The sequence below is a fragment of the Anoplolepis gracilipes genome, chromosome 11, assembly GCF_047496725.1.
Source record: "Anoplolepis gracilipes chromosome 11, ASM4749672v1, whole genome shotgun sequence".
Lineage (NCBI taxonomy): Eukaryota > Metazoa > Arthropoda > Insecta > Hymenoptera > Formicidae > Anoplolepis > Anoplolepis gracilipes.
In genome coordinates, this window is record NC_132980.1 from 5117957 (window position 1) to 5139430 (window position 21474).

Below are 21474 nucleotides of genomic sequence, written 5' to 3' on the forward strand. Positions count from 1 at the left end.
CATAAACACTCTCTAGCTTACTTGAGAATAACTTTGATTTTGTTTCGCGTAGAAAATTGAAAACCCATGTGTAGCTATGCAATGATAGTCATTATTTTATTGTTAAAATAATTTAATCCATTTATAATAAATATGAATAATATGTAAAATAAAGTAATGTTATCATTGCTAGAAGGATAATAGCTTTTTTAATGTAAATTCAATTAATATGAAGAAAAAGATACTTTAAATTGTCAATATAAATAAAATTATTAATTTTTTATTATCATAATTAATTCAACGTCGACTAATTTTATTTCATAAAATAAATTACCAATTAATATAATCAAAATTTAATCAAATTGTACTGAAAAATGAGGAATAACATTGTATGCATTGTATACATTTAAAAAGCATTATTTTACTTTCAAGTAAAGTGTGATGTATGTACAAGCTGACAAATTATCAAATGCAGAAAATAAATCAAATAAATCAAGTAAGATCAGTGATTTGGTACAACATTCCAAATATTTTTAAGTCAAAAAATCGTAAGAAGAAAGACTGTAAAAATAGCAAAAGTATTTATTGTTTAAAAATATATTTGTTAAGATTCGCAAATTTCTAAATTTATAGATGATATTTTCAGAAAAGAATGAGGTCTAGCAGTGCATAATTTCACATGGGTTTAATTTTCCATGCTAAATGAGGTTTATTTCACATTTTGTTCAGTATGAAACAGTGACTGTTACTGCATAGTCCCACATGAGTTTTCAACTTTTTAAGCGAGGCAAGATCAAAATTATTTACGTATTTATAATATATTCCAACATAAGTGTTTTCCAGGTGGAAAATTAGAAGAAACTTTATAGCATTGTATATTGTTAATTTCTTTATAATTTAATAAAAATTTTATTAATAATTTATAATATTTTAATAATATATTTTTCTTTTAGCTATTAAATACAGCATTATGAAAGTTATAAAATAAAAAACAGTTTTATATTTCAGGAAGAAGAAATTTAATAGAAATCATCAACATAAATATTTTTAATAAAAAAGAATATATAAGTTTTAATTTAGAAAAATGCAGCACAATTCTGCGTAATCAAATTATCGTCTTTTTTTACATATATATATATATATATATATATATATATATATATATATAAGTGTTGTTTTTATATACCCGTTTACCTACATTTCTGATCGTCAGTCGTTCACACATAATATTTTGCCGACAGTTTTAATTGCTGACATTCCCGATTGCCTGTAAGCACTATTGCACACATGATAGAAAATAAAAATACAAAAGAACAATGGCACACATAACATTATTGGACACATTGCATACGAGACATTATTACATATATGCACAAATGACTTTTACTGCATACATGTATCTAGATATTTATCTCGTTAAGTCGAGAATACTGACATTTGAATTTATAGCTTCATTGAAAAATTTTCTAATAATAATTTTAAATGTAGTTTTCTTGATGCCAAGTAATACATACGGTTTTGCGTATAATATTTCACTGTTGACTCAACATCTGTCTTAACCTAACAGATATTATCAATGCAAAATAAAGGAAAAAGTAAATTTTTTATACATTTGATTTCGTTTTTTATAATAAATTTTAGATCTATTCTATATAAATTAGAAAATTAATTAATATTTAGATAAATTAAAAAAATTAATTCTTCGATCATACCATATCTTTAATATAGGTAAAAAAATCTGTATTATTTACCCGTTATCATGTTTTATAAAGATTTTATATAATATTTTTTAAAATCTAATACAATAAATTTTAATTGAAACATTAACTTTCTAAATATATTTTACGATATCACTAAATTGATTTACCTACTATTTGTAGAAGCTTATAAATAAAATTGATTTTTTCCGAGGCATTCAGTTAGCATATCTAATTTGATACTGCATCTTTTATACATGAGTTCTTCATCTTTTATACATGTAGATAGACTGTTTCCTTATTATCATGGACAAATGACCGACTACGGCAGTCTTCACTTATTCTTCGCGCGAATGTGTGTTTTTCGTCAGTTTTTCTCATCATATATTAGTGTGCATTAATTTTGTTGTTTCTTGCGAAAAAAGCATCGTTGTCGCAATTAAATCGTCAGACAAACAACATGCGTATTCTCATTTTCGCAATTTAGTGGTTAGATATTATATTAGAAAATTACTGTCAAAAACACAAATTAATTTCACAAATTATTGACGATGTATAGTAAAAGTTTTGGACTTTGGTGTTGTGCACTTTTGTTTTTTTCGTTATCTACAAAGTCTCTGGGGAATTTTACAAGTGACAACAAACAAGACAACAATTTGATGGTGAGACACGTGTTTCACGCTACGAAAAAAAATGACAACGAGATAATTTTCAATAAACATAATTGGCGCAAAAATTTCACTATGGTTTACGAAAGTGTTCAGAATGTGTTTAATATTAATTCCAGAAATAATAACTTTAAATATGACGATTTGATTCAGAATAAATTTCCCGTGTACTATGAGAAATGTAATGAAATGCCAAGGGAGCTACGAGCGAACTTTACAAAAATCAACAATAAATATTATTCAAATAATGAAAATGACAATAATAATTACACCGTTTCATACAAGACATACGATAATAGAACTTGCATCAACCTTTGTTGTCCTCTCGGTGATCGGTATGACTTATTTAACAATTGCACCACTGGTGGACCTGAATATGTTTTCTCAGATGTGTATAGTTTCTGCAACGAGACGAATATGCAGACTGAACATAAAAAAATAGACGAAATGTTTCAACTGATTGTCCAAAATCTTTGCTCAAACAATACCGAAATTGTACGTATCAGTCTTAATGACGATAGTTTTGATTTAAACAAATACAGTTTTTTCGAAAACGGTACTTTATTTCTTCCCTACTTTGACCAATTCTTCGAATCAACATCTTATTGTCTAGCCTTTTCGAATCAAGATCAGGTTGATGCGGTTATCTGCTCGAAGACTTTAAAAGAAGCTGTCAAAAAAGAAAAGGATTATTTCATTACAATCATTAAACCGGTAATAGATAGAATGTACATTTTCAGCTGGATTTGCACTATAGTGTCTACGTTGTGTATGCTGATAATATCCCTGATATACAATATATTACCAGAGCTGCATAATATACATAGTTTCATGTTGCGTAGATACAGCAGTATGATATGTATCTACTACATAAGTAAAATACTGGTACTGCTAATCGGAAAAAAAAATGTGGTGTATTCCATCTCTATGGCAAGCGGTACAGTATAGCTAAATCATGTGATAATGGAGTCAATGCATTTGCGTATACGTTTGACTGATTCGTGTATACTTCTGTTAATCTTCATAAATTTTTAGAAATTTTTATAAATTCTTAATAGAAAATTGAAGTTCTTTTTTCCATATACAGAAATGTGTAATTTACTAATTATCATTTATTTTACCGTACACTCTCTAAAACATTGTTTATTATAAATATTGTCCATGATTGCAGGTATATTCGCATATTTCAGCAATTTAGCAAGTTTCTTCTGGTTATGTGCAATGAGTTTCGATATGTGGTGGACATTTAGGTAAATGATCAAGTATGTTTTTCATAAACGATTTATAATATAAATTAAAGGTAAAATTTTAGATTAGGAGACCCAGTTCCGATTACGATGACCTTGACATATGTTGTGACGTTCAAAAGGTTTTAGCCGTTGCTCATTGTTTATTAAAAAGTTGTAAACAAAAGAAATTCCAACAACATATGTCAAAGTCATCGTAATTTGCGTAATGCACGTGTAGGGGAAAGACTCTTTCCTCTGTATTCCCATCCCGAAAAAAATTAAGCTAACTGAACCTATTCTGAGGAAATTGAACTTTAAATTTTCTTCACCTTTGAAAAATGGATTGGATTTGTTCAATTGTCTTCGAATCTGCAGAGGACGGGAATCCCACCCTCAGTCATGGGTTCACTTAATACACAATACAACATACATGGATATGTAACTGATATAAGCTTCATGCTCGAACAAATTTAGATAATCGCATTAATTTTTTTAATTGTTAATATTTTTTCAATAAGCAACGAGCAACAATTAAAACATTATACGTTGCTTAAAATAATGACTTTGACAACGTATGTCAGCATCAAGGTCATTGGAAAAGTGTGCTGTATACTAATCCGTAATATACATAGTTACATAAAACAGATTTTTAAACATATTAATAAAAAACATATGTATTTTAAAGTACATTTCCATCAAAATTTTTTATGTATTACTTGTTAAATGTAAAGTGTAAACTGCTCTTTGCAGAGATTTTCGTTTGTCAACAAAAAATGTGGAACAAGACAGAAAAAAGTTTCTATACTCTATCATTGCTTGGGGAATTCCCTGCATTCTCACTATCATTTGCATCATCATGATATTTGTCCCCAGCGTGCCGAAAAACATGATCCGACCGAAATTTTATGCCACTACATGTTGGTTTCCTGGTAAGTGTATATTACTGTTAACATAATTCTACTGACATTTAATTATGATTAACATTTGAAAATTTATATTTAAAGTAATAATATGTTTTGTGTATATTTGCATTATATGATATAATTTAAGAAGCTGTACTTTTTATTTCAGTTGGTACGCCGGCGTATCTGTTGTACGATTACGGGCCCAAAGTTATTTGTACCGTTATTAGCGTTTTCTTATCCATTCATACAGCATTCAAGATCGCGGGATATGAAAAGGACACAGCTCGTTCTCTTAATAATTCAGAGAGCCGATGTTATAATGAGAACAAGAAATGGTTTGTACATAATGATGTATGCTATCGTCTTTATTTGTGAATGGCATTATAAAATTAATCGTTTTAGATAATTTTGTCATTTATCGATACAAGAGAAAATTGAACATTTTTCTACTTACAGCAATGTGCTTTCACATTTATGAGATTTTTTTTGTACAAACATATCACCGCTGTTCAATCGCGCATATATTTTCTCAGTAGTATCTGTAATTTTCGCAAATATATGATAAACAAAAGAGATAAATTCAAGATGAATGTTTATATCTTATAATCTTCTTAGTATAAAAATTACGTTTATTAATATTTTTTCCCGAAAAAGATACAACTTTTTCTTCTGCTGTTTCTCTCTTTTTTTTTAGCTTCAAGTTTATTTTATGAACTGTTTTTCATTTAACTAAATTATTAATATTTATTATATTATTTTATGTATATTTAAAAATGTAAAGTAATTACAATTTTTTAAATTATTTATCTGCATGAAGCATTAGAATGCTCATAAAGGTGATTTTAATAATTACCTACATCATAATTTTAAAAAATATAAACGAAATTCTTATATTTATTTGCAGGGCCAATCTGTATCTAAAACTGTTTGTAATGTTGTTTGTTATAATAGCCATGGAGTGGATTATAATAACAACATTGTTATTTTCGCTGTTTAAGGATATTAGTTTAACAAAGACATACGTTGCATTTGGTATGTGTATATTAGAAATCATGAAAGATATCGGCATTTTTATGATATTCGTGTGTAAGAGAACAATTATGCAATTGGTATTAAAGCATTTCTGTCAGAATCGCCGATATGGTTTTAAAATTTTTACACATAAGGGTTATTACAATTGAACATGTACATCACCATGTCGAACACAATTATCCTGTAAATGAATATCAACTACTGCAAAGCGAAAGGATGGACAAAGGGTTTATACAATGAAAACAATTATATTAATGATATATATATATATATATATACACAGAATGTTCCAAACCTACCACATTACCTGACAATATCAAATTTTTGAAGGTATTTAGAAACAAAAATCTTAATATTTAACCTTATTTGCAACTATAGTAGTTTTTAAATGTTGTTTAAACAATCGGATTGTTAAAATCGTAAAAATTATTATTAAAATTATTAAGACTACGTTATAAATTTTCAACATAGCATGTATTTTAGTTACAAAATGTAATTTTGATAGGGCGCGTCAATTTTCAACAATTCCATTAGTCGTCTTTAAACGTTTTCTAATTAAAAAATATATTTCAATACTATAGAATTTGTTATTAGCATAGGTGTTGCAATAGGTTTGGGCTACCCTGTATATTTGTCCTCGTTAAATTTATCTAATTTTACAAATTATGCTAATTATATTAATGATACGTAATTCGACTTTCATGTATACTTAGTACATCTCTTATATCAGATTTTGATTTATTTACATTGTAGCAAATGCTTTGGCAAGAAAGAGGCTCCGCCTTTTTTTCTGCATCTGCAACCTTATCCCGAAAACTCTAATACTGGATTATATTATATATTATTAAATTCTCATTTTGTGTAGAAAATTTAAAACCCATGTAAAACTGCACATTATAAACAGTATTTCGTATTCAAAATGTCAAAAAATATAAATTTGCTTTTTAACATTTTTTCATATTCATGTATTTCTTTATAAATTAATGAATCACTGCAAATTATATATTTTTTATATTATATTATTTATCAATATTGCGACCCAGAGTAACTCGCAGATGTAAACAACACGCACTGTTAATATAACTGATAGTCATAAGACTGTGTAAAAATACGTCAGCATAAATGTCATCGCAATTGTACGTTAATATGTATATATGTATGTATAGGAAATATAAAAAATATTGAAAAATTGCTTGACTTTTGAGTTGCAAAAAACCTTTTTAATATATATTTTTTTGTTTGAAAGGAAGCTATTTACAAAATTTGCGCTAAATCGGAGCATCATTTTCGGAAAGACAACCAAGAAAAAGTAATTTTAATAACAGTGTGTACCAAAAAAATCAATATCGAATAATGTCTGTTAGTTAAAAACATCTTTTATTTAATACGATGTAATGTACGAAAGTATTCAGAAACTATAGTAGTATCGACATTTCGATATTTAAAATTTGTATCTATAAATAAAATAAGAAAAATCTGCCATTAATTGATGTATATATGTGTAACTTGAAACTACTTTATCCCTCTCTAAAAAAGGCATGTTATTGACATTGTCATCGTTTTTCCGCGATGCTGATTGGTTGTCTCAAAGTCTCATTGTCAAGTGCATTATTGCGACTTGCTTCGCGCGTGTCGTCTGCAGCTGTCAAATTTTGACAGTTTGTGTGACAATTTGTAGAAAAATTATATTAAAGAAAAGTTAAAGAAAACGAAAAAGAGAAAAAGAGAGACAAAAGAAAGTTACATATATTATATATGCATGTATTGTATATTTGTGTAATTAATAGAAAAAAGAAGAGATGGATGGAAGAGTAGGAGAAGGGATATAATATTAAATAAAGAAAGAGAAAGAGAAAGAGAGAGAAAGAGAGAGAGAGAGAGAGAGAGAGAGAGAGAGAGAGAGAAAGAAAAAGAAAGAAGGATGCTATTTTAAAGCCAACCGTAAATATTAAAATAAAATATTTAACAATCAATTAGCATTGCGCAAAAAAACTTTAACGTTTAACTTTAACATACACAATCTTCTTCTTCTGCATATGCCTATCCACTAATGGATGTTTGCGATCACATTCCGCATTATCTCATCGTTCGTCGCCGCGTGCATCAGTTCCTCCACTGTGCCCAGTCCCGTCCACTGTCTTATATTCCGGAGCCAAGACATTTTTTTACGTCTCAATCTTCTTCTTCCCTCGATTTTCCCTTGTATAATTTTTTGTAACAGCTCGTACTTTGGATTGCGCATGATGTGTTCCAGATATGCTGTTTTCCTCCATTTTAACATACACAATATAATCATACAAAACAATATAAACATAAACAAAATAAATGGCGCGCGCTTAAACTGTTCTAGTATTATAAATAATGTATGTGTAATATGAAAAACGTACTTGATAAATTTATCTGTAATCAAAGAATTTGTTTCGAGAAAAGTATAATAATTAAAATCAAATACAAATGTAAAAAAAATTTTATACATTAATTTAATTTTATATATATATATATATATATACATATATGTATACAATATTTTATATAAAATCAATTAAAAACTTCAAGTCTCTTACGTAATACTTTTGTTTTTCAAATATTTATATCTTGAAATTATATTTGCATTTTTTTACGAGTAAATTAAGATTATAGTTATCGAGAATATCGATATTTGACTATATATTCTTGATGAAGATTTTCTAAAAATAACTTGTAGTGTGGTTTCTTTGACGTGCGATATAAATAATTAGAAACCAGTCTTTTACATAATATTTTATTGTCAACTTCTATTCTAATAAACAATTTATGTGAAATAAGGAAAGAAAAAAATTTTTTTACATTTGTATTTAATTTTAATTGTTTTTAATAATAAATAAATTCTAGATTTATTAATAAATTTTAAAGATGAATTGTTTGATCGTATCTTTAATATAAGCAAAACAAATCTACATTATTTATCCAATGTCTTGCTCTATAAAGATTTTAAATAATGGTCTCCAAAATTTAATAATTGTAAAACTTAATTGAAACATTAACTTTTTAAACATCTTTTACGATATCGCTAAATTGATTTGCTTACTATCTGTTGAAGTTTATTAATAAAATTTTTTTAAGCACCATATTACATGATTTATTAGTAGATAGATTGCTTCTTTAGCCTCGTCGACAATTCGTCGACCATAGCAGTCTCTTTCTGTTCATCGCGCGAACATGTCTGTTTTTCACCAATTCTTCTCTTCGTACATTCGCTAATATTGATTTCGTTGTCTCTCAGGAAAACAGCATTGTTGTCACAATCAAATCATCACAGACAAACAACATACGTATTCTCATTTCCGCAATTCATTATTGCAGCCAATAGATATTATATTAAAAAGTTACTATCAAGAAACCAAATTAATTTTACAAATTACTAACAATGTACGGTAAAAGTTTTAAATTCTGGTGTTGTGCACTTTTGTTCTTCGCTTCATCTACAAAGCCTCTGCGGAATTTCACAATTGACAACAAGCAAGACAACAATACGATGATGAAAAATGATCTTCATGCGAATTTCACTGAGAGAAATGGCAACAAGAGGGTTTTCAATCGATACAATATGCACAAAAATTTCACCATGGTTTATGAAGATGGTCAGGATGTATTCCGTATTAATTCCAGAAATAACGGTCGCAAAGATCATGATTGGATTCAGAATAAATTTCCCATGACACGTGAAATATCATGAGAAACATAATCAAGTGCCGAGGGAGATTTCCACAAACTTTACAAAGGTCGACAACAAAAAATATTCTAATAATAAAAATGACAATGAAAATTACATGATTCCATACAAGACGTGCGACAATAGCATTCAAGTTTGCTGTCCTCTCGGCGATCGGTATGATGAAATATTTCGCAATTGTACTATTGAAGGACACGAGTCTCATTGCAGACTACGCTTTATAACGCTAATCGGCTAGTTGAGAGTATTCGATATTTTCAGTTTTTATATAACCGCTTAACGGATTGAGTTTTTAATAGGCTTAATCGATAACTTGAGTCGGAATTATATAAGAAAAGTGTCTTTATTTTATTGTTATTTATGTGCATCGTGAATTTCAATATTATGATGCAACGGTGAAATGTTAGAAACGTCTCGGTCATCGTCGTCGCCCAAGTCTCCAATGCGCAAGCGCACGAAGTGTGATTTGTACGGTTGACGCATTCGCCATAAGTGAAAATAAAAACTTATTAAAATATTTTAACCAAAATAGTTGTTTCAATTTGTTACAGTGTATTCTACAAAAATTACAATATTAAAATAAAAAATTATATAAAAATTAATACAAATAAAAAAATATAATAATTAAAAAACTTAGCGCTGTAATTTCATTAGCATATTGTTTGCTTAGCATTTTATTTGTTTTTAATTTTTATATAATTTTTTATTTTGATATTATAATTTTTGTAGAATATAATGTAATAAATTAAAACAACTATTTTGATTAAAATATTTTAATAAGTTTTTATTTTCACTTAGCATAAATTTTTGATATCATTAATTCTTGTAAGATATATTTTTATGGTAAAATAACACGATTTTGGAGATAGGCTTTTACAGTTAACGCATAATTTTTTACGCGGGACTTAGCATCTTTCTTTACTTTGTTTAAAAAAAAATTTTTTTAGATATTTATTATAGCTAAAACATACTTTTATATTATGCATTGTACTAAAAAAAAAAATTTTATTGTATCGTGTGTGTGTGTGTGTTTGCATGTATGTTGATATTATAAATAAGTATACTTTTTTGTTTAAAAAGTGTATAAATGTAATATGGATTTGGATATTGGAGACTCCTTCTAGTGACATTGATTTCGATAAGTTTTATTAAGATTATGATACTCACGATGAATAACGAGCTTGAAAGTTTCTAGGTCGTTGTTTATTAAAAAATTATTAATAAAAAAAGTTTAATAGAAAATAGAACATGATTTTTTGACATTATATACATTAAGTAAAAGCGAATTTTAATACATTTATTTATTTACGTGTAAAAAATCAAACGCGAAGATGGGGGAGGAATTGCGTCCATTCCTTTGTATTCTCATCTCGGAAAAATTAACGTAATCCAACCCATTCTGAGAAAGTTGAATTTTCAATTCTTCACCTCTAAAAATGGATTGAATTTGGTCAATTTTCTTCAGGAGTGCAGAGGGAAGAGTAAAGCCTCGCCTTCAATTATGTTTACTTAAATACGTAATACAATTTACGTATATAACTGATAAAATTTATGCAAACAAATTTAGACGATGGCATCGATGTTTCTAATTATTAATATTTTTTAATAAGTCACGAGCAATGGCTAAAAACGTTTGTACGTTATTCAAGTTACTGTCATAACCTTGACAACATATGTCAAGGTCAAGGTCAATGAATAAAATAGATTTTAATCTAACTCATTTTTTTAATGTACATTTGCATCCATATTTTTCATTTACTACTGATTAAATCTAAATTGTAAACCGCTCATTGCAGAAATTTTCGCTCGTTAATACAAAAACCGGAACAACAAAATAGGAAAAAGCTTCTATATTTCATCATTGCTTGAGGAATTCCTTTCATTCTCACTATTATATGTATCATCATGGATTTCGTTCCCAGCGTGCCGAAAAACATAATTCGACCGAGATTTGAGGCTTCTACATGTTGGTTTAGTAGTAAGTGTATATCAGTGTTAACATAATTCTACTAACAATACATTTAATTATGATTAACCTATCTTACAACTTTATATTAAAAATGAAAGCATGTTTTGTATATACTTGCAATATGTGACATATTTTAAAATGCTTTATTTTTATTTTAATTGGTGTGGCGAATCAGTTGTACAATTACGGGCCGATAATTATTTGTACTGTTATTAGCACTTCCTTATCCATTCATACAGTATTGACGATCATGCGCTATGAGAAAGACACAGCTCGTCGTCTTAAAGATTCAGAGAGTCGATGTTATAATGAAAACAAGAAATGGTTTGTGCATAAATATCTATATTGAGACATTGTTTTTATTTTATTAATAAAATATAAGTAGCAGTATTCATTTGTGAACGGCATTGCAAAATTAATCGTCTTGATCATCTTCGATATTTATTGATAGAAGAGAAGGTTGAACATTTTTAAATTTTTCTACTTTGCGACAATGTGCTTTCACATTTATGAGATTTTTTGTAGAAACATATTACCGCTGTTCAATTGCGCGCACATTTTCTCAATAGTATCTGTTATTTTAGAAAAAATTTGATAAGAATAAATTCAACCTGAATATTTATATCTATTAATATTCTTAGCATGGAAATTACTTTCATTGATTTTTTTTCCAAAAAAAAATACAACTTTTCCTTTTTCTGTTTCTGTCTTTTTTCTTTTATACAACTAAATTAATAGTATTTATTATATTGTTTTATGTATATCTAAAAATGTAAAGTAATTACAATTTTTTTTGATTATTTATCTGCATGAAGCATTAAAATGTTCATAAGCATGATTTTAATAATCACCTATACCATAATTTTAAAATATATAAAAGAAATTCTAATATATATTTGCAGGGCCAATCTGTATCTAAAATTATTTATGTTGTTTGTCATACTAGCCATAGAGTGGATTGTAATGACAACGTGGAAATTTTGGTTGATTACGAAAGCTACTTCAACATCGTTTTACATCTCAATTATTATCTGTATATTAAAAACCATTATAGATATTAATATCTTCATCTTATTTGTGTGTAAGAAAACAATTATACAATTGCTGTCAAAGTATTTCCGCCAAAATCGCCGATATGTTTTCAATATTGTTACACCCAGCATTTCTTACAATCTTGAAGATGTAAGTCACTGTGTCGAACACAATTATTTTATGGAAAAATATCAACAAAGCGATAAGATGGAGAATTTATCTAATGAGATCAATTTTATATACAGGTCTCGAACTTACCGTATCATCTGATAATAACAGATTTTTTAAATTACGTAGAAACAAAAATCTTAATATTTAAAGTTCGCGTCTATAGTATGTTTGAATGACATCTAAAACTGACCAATTGCATTGTCATTATGCAAATATATGTATATCTTATGCATTTTGCGTCTGCTTTTATTTAATCTTATTCTGAAAACAATTGAACAAAATTTTATTTTAATTTGAAATGCGATGTCGACCGCTGTGTACTATTTTTCTAAAAAATCTTAAAAAATTTAAAAAAATTAAATATTTTTATAAAAAGCAACATAATTTATTTAACATTAATGATACAATGCGTTTAATATTAGAGTTCTTGACAATGATCAGTCTCAAAATTTTAATTTTATTCATAATAAAATACTATAAAATATCTCTGTAAACATTGTGCAAATTTAAACTCAAAATAAGCGTAAACGTTATCGCAATTGTACGTTAATATGTATAGAAAATATGAGAAATGTTTACTAGTTGCTTGACTTTTGAAATGCACAAGATCCTTTTTTTAAAATAAATTTCTTTTATTTGAAAAAAATCTATTTACAAAATTTGAACCAAACCGGAGCATGATCATTTTCAAAAGAACAGCCATACAACTGTTACGTCCAGAAGACTCCACGATTCTTTTCTTTCATGAAATATTAATTATCGACGAATATCTAATAGGCGAGATGAGAATTTCAAACCGTAAGATAACAAATGATAGAAATTGAATCGTGCATAAACACTCAAAGGGCTCTCTAGCTTACTTGAGAATAACTTTGATCTTGTTTCGCGTAGAAAATTGAACTCATGTGGAGCTATGCAATGATAGTCATTATTTTATTGTTAAAGTAATTTAATGCATTTATAATAAATATGAATAATATGTAAAATAAAGTAATCTTATCATTGCTAGAGGAACAATAGCTTTTTTAATGTAAATTCAATTAATATGAAGAAAAAGATACTTTAAATTGTCAATATAAATAAAATTATTAATTTTTTATTATCATAATTAATTCAACGTCGACTAATTTTATTTCATAAAATAAATTACCAATTAATATAATCAAAATTTAATCAAATTGTACTGAAAAATGAGGAATAACATTGTATGCATTGTATACATTTAAAAAGCATTATTTTACTTTCAAGTAAAGTGTGATGTATGTACAAGCTGAAAAATTATCAAATGCAGAAAATAAATCAGATAAATCAAATAATCAGTGATACAACATTCCAAATATTTTTAAGTCAAAAAATCGTAAGAAGAAAGACTGTAAAAATAGCAAAGTATTTATTGTTTAAAAATATATCTGTTGAGATTCGCAAATTTCTAAATTTATAGATGATATTTTCAGAAAAGAATGAGGTCTAGCAGTGCATAATTTCACATGGGTTTAATTTTCCATGCTAAATGAGGTTTATTTCACATTTTGTTCAGTATGAAACAGTGACTGTTACTGCATAGTCCCACATGAGTTTTCAACTTTTTACGCGAGGCAAGATCAAAATTATTAACGTATTTATAATATATTCCAATATGAGTGTTTTCCAGGTGGAAAATTAGAAGAAACTTTATAGCATTGTATATTGTTAATTTCTTTATAATTTAATAAAGTTTTATTAATAATTTATAATATTTTAATAATATATTTTTCTTTCAGCCATTGAATACAGCATTATAAAAGTTATAAAATGGAAAACAGTTTTATGTTTTGGGAAGAAGAAATTTAATAGAAATCTTTAACATAAACATCTTTAATAAAAAAGAATATATAAGTTTTAATTTAGAAAAATGCAGCACAATTCTGCATAATCAACTAAAATTATCGTCTTTTTTTACATATATATATAAGTGTTGTTTTTATATATCCGCACCCGTTTACCTACATTTCTGATCGTCAGTTGTTCACACATAACATTTTGCCGACAGTTTTAATTGCTGACATTCCCGATTGCCTGTAAGTACTTTTGCACACATGAAAGAAAATAAAAATACAAAAGAACGATGGCACACATAATATTATTGGACACATACACTTTGCATACGAGACATTATTACGCACATACACATTGTACCCATGACGTGATGGCAAATCATATATGCATTGCACCCACATCATTATTACATATGTGCACAAATGACTTTTACTGCACACATGTATCTAATTATTTATCTCGTTAAATCGAGAATACTGACATTTGAATTTATAGCTTCATTGAAAAATTTTTTAATAATAATTTTAAATGTAGTATCCTTGATGCCACGTAATACATACGGTTTTACGTATAATATTTCACCGTTGACTCAACTTCTGTCTTAACAGATATTATCAATGCAAATTATAGGAAAAAGTAAATTTTTTATACATTTGATTTCGTTTTTTATAATAAATTTTAGATCTATTCTATATAAATTAGAAAATTAATTAATATTTAGATAAATTAAAAAAATTAATTCTTCGACCATATCATATCTTTAATATAGGTAAAAAAATCTTTATTATTTACCCGTTATCATGTTTTATAGAGATTTTATATAATATTTTTCTCAATTTAATACAATAAATTTTAATTGAAACATTAATTTTTTAAACATATTTTACGATATCACTAAATTGATTTACCTACTGTTTGTAGAAGCTTATAAATAAAATTTATTTTTTCCGAGACATTCAGTTAGCATATCTAATTTGATACCACATCCTGTATATACGTTCTTAGAAGATAGACTGTTTCCTTATTATCATGGACAATTTACCGACTACGGCAGTCTTTGCTTATTCATCGCGCGAATATGTGTTTTTCGCCAGTTTTTCTCATCATATATTAGTGTGCATTAATTTCCTTGTTTCTTGCGAAAAAAGCATCATTGTCGCAATCAAATCGTCAGACAAACAACATGCGTATTCTCATTTTCGCAATTTAGTGGTTAGATATTATATTAGAAAATTACTGTCAAGAAATCAAATTAATTTCACAAATTATTGACGATGTATAATAAAAGTTTTGAACTTTGGTGTTGTGCACTTTTGTTTTTTTCGTTATCTACAAAGTCTCTGGGGAATTTCACAAGTGACAACAAGCAAGATAATAATTTGATGGTGAGACGCGTGTTTCGTGCTACGGACAAAAATGACAACGAGATAATTTTCAATAGACATAATTGGCGCAAAAATTTCACTATGGCTTACGAAAGTGTTCAGAATGTGTTTAATATTAATTCTAGAAGTAATGACTTTAAATATGACGATTTGATTCAGAATAAGTTTCCCGTGCATTATGAGAAACGTAATAAAATGCGAAGGGAGGTACGAGCGAACTTTACAAAAATCAACAATAAATATCATTCAAATGAAAATGACAATAAAAATTACACCGTTCCATACAAGACATGCGACAATAGAACTTGCATCAACCTTTGTTGTCCTCTCGGTGATCGGCATGATTTATTTAACAATTGCACTACTGTTGGACCTGAATATGTTTTCTCAGATGTGTATAGTTTCTGGAACGAGACGAATATGCAGACTGAACAAAAGAAAATAGACAAAATGTTTCAATTGATTGTCCAAAATCCGTGCTCAAACAGTACCGAAATTGTACGTATCAGTCTTAATGACGATAGTTTTGATTTGAACAAATACAGTTTTTTCGAAAACGGCACATTATTTCTTCCCTACTTTGACCAATTCTTCGAATCAACATCCTATTGTCTAGCCTTTTCGAATCGAGATCAGGCTGATGCGGTTATCTGCTCGAAGACTTTAAAAGAAGCTGTCAAAAAAGAAAAGGATTATTTCATTACAGTCATTAAACCGGTAATAGATAGAATGTACATTTTCAGCTGGATTTGCACTATAGTGTCTACGTTGTGTATGCTGATAATATCCCTGATATACAATATGTTGCCAGAGTTGCATAATATACATAGTTTCATGTTGCGTAGATACAGCAGTATGATATTTATCTACTACATAAGTAAAATACTGGTAGTGCTAATCGGAGAAAAAAATCTGGGGCATTTCATCTCTATTGCAAGCGGTACAGTATAGCTAAATCATGTAATAATGGAGTCAATATATTTGCGTATACGTTTGACTGATTTGTGTATACTTCTATTAATCTTCATAAATTTTTAGAAATTTTTATAAATTCTTAATGGAAAATTGTAGTTCTTATTCCATACACAGAAATATGTAATTTACCATTTATTTTACTGTATACTCTCTAAAACATTGTTTTTTTTAAAATATTGTCCATGATTGCAGGTATATTTGCGTATTTCAGCGATTTAGCAAGTTTCTTCTGGTTAAGTGCAATGAGTTTCGATATGTGGTGGACATTTAGGTAAATGATCAAGTATGTTTTTCATACATAATTTATAATATAATTTAAAGGTAAAACTTTAGATTAGGAAACTTAGCTTCGATTACGATAATCTTGATATATGTTGTGACGTTCAAAAGATTTTAATCGTTGCTCATTGTTTATTCAAAAGTTGTATACAAAAAAATTTTTAACAACACATGTCAAGGTCATCGCAATCGGCGTAATGCACGTGTAGAGAAGGGACTGATATCTTTCCCCTGTATTCTTATCGCGAAATAATTAAGCTAACTCAATTTAATTTCTAAGGAAATTGAATTTTACATTTTCTTCACTTTTGAAAAATGGATTGGATTTGTTCAATTGTCTTCGAATCTGCAGAGGACGGGAATCCCACCCTCAGTCATGGGTTCACTTAATACACATTACAACGTACATGTATATGTATATAACTGATATAAGCTTCATGCTCGAACAAATTCAGATAATCGCATTAATTTTTTTAATTGTTAATATTTTTTCAATAAGCAACGAGCAACAATTAAAACATTATACGTTGCTTAGAATAATGACTTTGACAACGTATGTCAGCATCAAGGTCATTGGAAAAGTGTGCTGTATACTAATCCGTAATATACATAGTTACATAAAACAGATTTTTAAGCATTCTAATGAAAAACATATGTATTTTAATGTACATTTCCATCGAAATTTTTTGTGTATTACTGATTAAATGTAAAGTGTAAACTGCTCTTTTTAGAGATATTCGTTTGTCAACAAAAAAAGTGGAACAACAAGCCAGGAAAAAGTTCCTATATTCTATCATTGCTTGGGGAATTCCCTTCATTTTCACTATCATTTGTATCATCATGAAATTTGTTCCCAACATGCCGAAAAACATAATTCGACCGAAATTTTATGTCACTACATGTTGGTTTCCTGGTAAGTGTATATTACTGTTAACATAATTCTACTGACATTTAATTATGATTAACATTTGAAAATTTATATTTAAAGTAAAATATATGTTTTGTGTATATTTCAATATATGATAGGGGAACGTAGAGTAAAACAGCCAACGTAAGCATTGAGCAAGTTTTCAGCATATTAAAAAAAAATAAATCGATCTTTTTTTTACTAAAAATATTCTTCGGAATATCCACTATAAGAAAATACACAAGTTTATTCTAAAATAATAGTTTAAAATAGACGAGATTATTGATTTAGTAAAAGCCTAGATTTTCGTGATATGCTTTTCATGCGAGGTATAATGGACTACCTCCAAAACTTGTTTATTTCATTAACATTGATGTCTAAAACTTTTTAAAAGTTGTATATTATAATATGAAATATAGAAGAAAAGAATATACATTTATATTTTTAAATGATAACTATAAATTAATAAATAAAAACAATTCTCTTGTTATAATAAATATTTTTCTCTTTAAAACATGGAAAAATATCCTTTAATAATTTTTGGTATTAATTTTGGAAGACAGCATCTATGTATACTCTCTTTCTTTCTCTAGTATAAAAATAAAAAGTACATTTCGTGGGCTAATATTTCATTAAGCCTCAAAATGTATTTATTTACTTTTGATCATATAAAAAATTATAATTAATCAATATTTACATAGACACAGTATGAAATTAATAAGAAAAGATCATTTTAAAACAAAATGTATTTACGGTAATAAAAAATAGAATTTTATCATTGTTTACCTTATGTAAATATATAGAAGAATTACAACTCAGTGGCGGAGAGCACAGCAAGTGCATTAAATAATTTATAACAACTTTCAACTAAAAATATTGCGACCCTGATAACAGCACGCAGAAAAAGACACCTAATAGCAATAATTGCAACATATTTCGTGACATGGTAGCATCTCTGTAAAAAGATATCGACTCTGCACCACTGTACTCCGCGGTGCCGTTCTACTCCACGTTCCCTTATAATTTAAGAAACTGTATTTTTTATTTTAGTTGGTGCGGCGTATCTGTTGTACGATTACGGGCCCAAAGTTATTTGTACCGTTATTAGCGTTTTCTTATCCATTCATACAGCACTGAAGATCGAGGGATATGAAAAGAACACAGCTCGTTGTCTTAATAATTCAGAGAGCCGATGTTATAATGAGAACAAGAAATGGTTCGTACGTAAACAACTTTATGCATATTCATGTATACAGTCTCTATCTTAATATGATATATGCTATTGTCTTTATTTGTGAATGGCGTTATAAAATTAATCGTTGTCGATAATTTTGTCATTTATCGAAACAAGAAAAAATTGAACATTTTTTTATTTGCAGCAATGTGCTTTCACATTTATGAGATTCTTTTTGTACAAACATATGACCGTTGGTCAATCGCGCGTATATTTTCTCAGTAATATCTGTTATTTTCGAAAATATATGATAAACAAAAGAGATAAATTCAAGATAAATGTTTACATCTTCTAATTTTTTTAGCATAAAAATTACAATAATATTTTTTCCCAAAAAAGATACAACTTTTTCTTCTGCCGTTTCTCTCTTTTTTTAAGCTTAAAGTTTATTTTATGAACTGTTTTTATTTAACTAAATTATTAGTATTTATCATTTAACTAAATTATTAGTATAAATTATTATATTATTTTATGTATATCTAAAAATGTAAAGTAATTACAAGTTTTTAAATTATTTATCTGCATGAAGCATTAGAATGCTCATAAGGATGATTTTAATAATTACTTATATCATAATTTTAAAATATATAAACAAAATTCTTATATTTATTTGCAGGGCCAATCTGTATCTTAAACTGTTTATAATGTTGTTTGTTATAATAGCCATGGAATGGATTATAATAACAACGTTGGTATTTGGGCTGCTTAAGGATATTAGTTTGACAAAGACATACGTTGCATTTGGTATGTGTATATTAGAAATCATGAAAGATATCGGCATTTTTATGATATTCGTGTGTAAGAGAACAATTATGCAATTGGTATTAAAGCATTTCTGTCAGAATCGCCGATATGGTTTTAAAATTTTTACACATAAGGGTTATTACAATTGAACATGTACATCACCATGTCGAACACAATTATCCTGTAAATGAATATCAACTACTGCAAAGCGAAAGGATGGACAAAGGGTTTATACAATGAAAACAATTATATTAATGATATATATATATATACACAGAATGTTCCAAACCTACCACATTACCTGACAATATCAAATTTTTGAAGGTATTTAGAAACAAAAATCTTAATATTTAACCTTATTTGCAACTATAGTAGTTTTTAAATGTTGTTTAAACAATCGGATTGTTAAAATCGTAAAAATTATTATTAAAATTATTAAGATTACGTTATAAATTTTCAACATAGCATATATTTTAGTTGCAAAATGTAATTTTGATAGGGCGCGTCAATTTTCAACAATTCCATTAGTCGTCTTTAAACGTTTTCTAATTAAAAATATATTTCAATACTGTAGAATTTGTTATTAGCATAGGTGTTGCAATAGGTTTGGGCTACCCTGTATATTTTTCCTTGTTAAATTTATCTAATTTTACAAATTATGCTAATTATATTAATGATACGTAATTCGACTTTCATGTATACTTAGTACATCTCTTATATCAGATTTTGATTTATTTACATTGTAGCAAATGCTTTGGCAAGAAAGAGGCTCCGCCTTTTTCTCTGCATCTGCAACCTTATCCCGAAAATTCTAATACTGGATTATATTATATATTATTAAATTCTCGTTTTGTGTAGAAAATTTAAAATCCATGTAAAACTGCACATTATAAACAGTATTTCGTATTCAAAATGTCAAAAAATATAAATTTGCTTGCTTTTTAACATTTTTTCATATTTATGTATTTCTTTATAAATTAATGAATCACTTTGCAAACTATGTATTTTTTATATTATATTATTTATTAATATTGCGACCCAGAGTAACTCGCAGATGTAAACAACACGCACTGTTAATATAACTGATAGTCATAAGACTGTGTAAAAATACGTCAGCATAAATGTCATCGCAATTGTACGTTAATATGTATATATGTATGTATAGGAAATATAAAAAATATTGAAAAATTGCTTGACTTTTGAGTTGCAAATAACCTTTTTAATATATATTTTTTGATTGAAAGAAAGCTATTTACAAAATTTGCGTTAAATCGAAGCATCATTTTCGGAAAGACAACCAAGAAAAAGTAATTCTAATAACAGTGTGTACAAAAAAATGTCGAATAATGTCTGTTTTTTAAAACATCTTTTTTTAATACAATGTAATGTACCAAAGTATTCAGAAACTATGGTAGCATCGACATTTCGATATATAAAATTTTTATCTATAAATAAAATAAGAAAAATCTGCCATAAATTGATGTATATATGTATGTAACTTGAAACTACTTATTAATATTCAAAAAAATGTGTGGTGTGTGTATGTATTTCACGTGTATTAATTATTGATATTTTTTTATTTAAAAAGGTTTTTTTAAATCTTGATGTTAATTTGATGATCTCATTTTGCGAGTACAAAAATTACTTTGATTAAATTTTGATTATATTAATCGGTGATTAATTGTACATAATAAAATTAGTTGACGTAATTCAATTATTTACAATAATAAAAATTCAATTC

The 21474-nt window shown here is 27.4% G+C and overlaps 2 protein-coding genes across 5 annotated transcripts; both read left to right on the top strand.

The window, feature by feature from the left end:
* The first annotated feature begins 2227 nt into the window (after positions 1-2227).
* LOC140671045 (probable G-protein coupled receptor Mth-like 10) lies at positions 2228-6407 on the top strand. Of its 2 annotated transcripts, XM_072902066.1 has the most exons (5): positions 2228-3281; positions 3516-3594; positions 4324-4502; positions 4645-4813; positions 5383-6407. In XM_072902066.1, exons 1-5 carry the CDS (start codon positions 2228-2230, stop codon positions 5657-5659), a joined length of 1758 nt encoding a protein of 585 aa, XP_072758167.1. In that variant the 3' UTR covers positions 5660-6407. The 2 variants fall into 2 exon arrangements, with proteins under 2 accessions (XP_072758167.1, XP_072758168.1); XM_072902067.1 differs by lacking the exon at positions 2228-3281 and having other exon boundaries at positions 3461-3606.
* LOC140671047 (probable G-protein coupled receptor Mth-like 10) lies at positions 2283-21141 on the top strand. 3 transcript variants are annotated; one of them, XM_072902071.1, is made up of 6 exons: positions 2283-2338; positions 16440-16534; positions 16762-16840; positions 17580-17761; positions 18806-18971; positions 19606-21141. In XM_072902071.1, the coding sequence occupies exons 2-6, from the start codon at positions 16450-16452 to the stop codon at positions 19880-19882; spliced, it is 789 nt and encodes a 262-aa protein (XP_072758172.1). In that variant the 5' UTR covers positions 2283-2338; positions 16440-16449; the 3' UTR covers positions 19883-21141. The 3 variants fall into 3 exon arrangements, with proteins under 3 accessions (XP_072758172.1, XP_072758170.1, XP_072758171.1); XM_072902070.1 differs by lacking the exon at positions 2283-2338 and adding an exon at positions 16232-16311; XM_072902069.1 differs by lacking the exon at positions 2283-2338 and having other exon boundaries at positions 15277-16534; positions 19606-21136.
* Positions 21142-21474: the final 333 nt, after the last annotated feature.

Excerpts from the sequence above, each read along its gene's own strand:
- LOC140671047 (XM_072902069.1), top strand. The coding sequence starts at position 15,484 with ATGTATAATAAAAGTTTTGAACTTTGGTGTTGTGCACTTTTGTTTTTT. Across the intron at positions 17,762-18,805 it reads CACTACATGTTGGTTTCCTG|TTGGTGCGGCGTATCTGTTG; the intron begins GTAAGTGTATAT and ends TTTTTATTTTAG. Across the intron at positions 18,972-19,605 it reads TATAATGAGAACAAGAAATG|GGCCAATCTGTATCTTAAAC; the intron begins GTTCGTACGTAA and ends ATTTATTTGCAG.
- LOC140671045 (XM_072902066.1), top strand. The coding sequence starts at position 2,228 with ATGTATAGTAAAAGTTTTGGACTTTGGTGTTGTGCACTTTTGTTTTTT. Across the intron at positions 3,282-3,515 it reads TTCCATCTCTATGGCAAGCG|GTATATTCGCATATTTCAGC; the intron begins GTACAGTATAGC and ends CCATGATTGCAG. Across the intron at positions 4,503-4,644 it reads CACTACATGTTGGTTTCCTG|TTGGTACGCCGGCGTATCTG; the intron begins GTAAGTGTATAT and ends TTTTTATTTCAG.